The sequence below is a fragment of the Sinocyclocheilus grahami genome, unplaced genomic scaffold (genome assembly GCF_001515645.1).
Source record: "Sinocyclocheilus grahami isolate Dianchi unplaced genomic scaffold, SAMN03320097.WGS_v1.1 scaffold6243.1, whole genome shotgun sequence".
Taxonomy (NCBI): Eukaryota; Metazoa; Chordata; class Actinopteri; order Cypriniformes; family Cyprinidae; genus Sinocyclocheilus; species Sinocyclocheilus grahami.
The window spans coordinates 9,733-11,589 of NW_015510717.1; the positions used below are offsets into that span (position 1 = coordinate 9,733).

At 39.4% G+C, this 1,857-nt stretch overlaps 1 protein-coding gene across 1 annotated transcript; it reads left to right on the top strand.

Annotated features, from left to right (window-relative positions):
- Window positions 1-48: 48 nt before the first annotated feature.
- LOC107577503 (calcium/calmodulin-dependent protein kinase type II subunit beta-like) lies at window positions 49-1,851 on the top strand (the record flags this gene model as incomplete). Its single annotated transcript, XM_016263570.1, has 5 exons — window positions 49-214; window positions 351-434; window positions 1,080-1,174; window positions 1,616-1,738; window positions 1,848-1,851. Coding segments are annotated over exons 1-5 (433 nt in total), but the record flags the coding sequence as incomplete, so codon positions are not given.
- Window positions 1,852-1,857: the final 6 nt, after the last annotated feature.

Here is a 1,857-nt window from a genome sequence, read left to right on the forward strand (position 1 = left end):
TGTGTGTGTGTGTCAGCATGCACAGTGTGTTTGTTACTGTGTGTGTATGTGTTTGAGGCAGTAAAGTTGTGTGTTAAGGCAGGAGAAATGTTGTCTTCATTCTCCCCTCAGCCAGAGAATCTGCTCTTGGCCAGTAAGTGCAAGAACGCCGCTGTGAAGCTGGCCGACTTTGGACTGGCCATTGAGGTGCAGGGAGACCAGCAGGCATGGTTTGGTATGAAGACATTGCCATAATAACGCAAACCTGTAGTTTGATATTGAGAGACGCCCACAGAATTTATAACAAACATTTTAGAACTCGTTTGTACTGCATACATCTTTATTTTCACATTTTATTGTGGATTTTACAGGATTTGCAGGGACACCAGGTTACCTGTCCCCTGAGGTGCTGAGGAAGGAAGCATATGGCAAACCGGTGGACATCTGGGCCTGCGGTAAATAAACTCAAATGCAGTGACAAGCACATGCTCATTTTGAAGAAATTACAAGAGATTTATGTGATGTGTGCCAAAACTAAGTGAGTTGCCTTGCTGTCTACTTCACTGTCTACCTTCCCTGCTGATATAAAGCTATTTAAACCAGCCCAAGAGGGTTTTCTGTTCTCTGCTGGCCTCCTCTCCTAGTCAAGCTAGTCTGGTTGTCTGGTTTTAGAGGGGTTTTGGACACTTTCTCAATTTTTTGGCCCGCCAGCTAAACTATAAACACCAGCTTGACCAAGATGGAAGATCAAACAGACTAGGAAACTGGACTTAGGCTGGTTTATTTGTTTTCAGCAGGGTCCTAAAGGGATGTTCATACATAAAGAGATTTGCAGTGACAGATAGAGGAAGTCATTCATTTTCAGTGAGAGTTGGTGATTTCCAGTCAACCTGCATAACACCAATTAAGCCTATGAGCAAACAAAGGCACAGAGACTCAGCAACCTCATCTATTTTGTGCTTCTTTTGAGTATGGAACAAATAATATTAACTGGTAGCACTGTTTAACTGGCTGTACTGTATGCAACAGCCTTAAGAATGTTGCTTACTTAGGCTCTACATGGAACAGATTTTTTTTTCTTTTTAATTCTCTTTATTAAGGTGTGATTCTGTACATTCTGCTGGTTGGATATCCACCTTTCTGGGATGAGGATCAGCACAAACTTTACCAACAGATCAAAGCGGGAGCTTATGATGTGAGTTTTTGGATCGTTTCAGTTTTGTGTACAGTATTTACAAAAAATGATCAAAACGCATTATTGCTGTCACAAGTTTAGAAAATCACATTTAAATTTGTATTCGTTTTACTGTAGATTGCACAATGCATTTTTAACACTTAAAGACATTGTTTGTCCAATAGACTGCTAAAAGATGTATTTTAAAATAAAAGTAGCCTATTTCATAGAATGACTGATTTATTTTTTGGCTGAGCCAAAATTGACTCATATATCTTCATATTTCCAGTAAATTTAGAAAAGGGAACTTCAATAGGTGACTTAATTTTCTTAGAAATGCGCGATTTCTAGTCAAAAGTTACAGAAATTGCAAATTCCAACAGGTGGTTTATTTGATGCAGTGCTTGCTGACAGAGCTAAACTGTAGTTGTATAATAATCGTGTTTTTTATTTCTCTAATAGTTTCCATCTCCAGAATGGGACACAGTTACTCCTGAAGCCAAAAATCTCATCAATCAAATGCTAACCATAAACCCTGCCAAGAGGATCACTGCACAGGAAGCTCTCAAACACCCATGGGTCTGCGTATGTGTTCACCGACGCGCACATGCAGACATATAGAACACTTATACAAAAACAGCAAAACACGGGTATAGATATACAGTAAAAATCTTTTCCCTATTTGTTTCCATAGCAACGCTCTA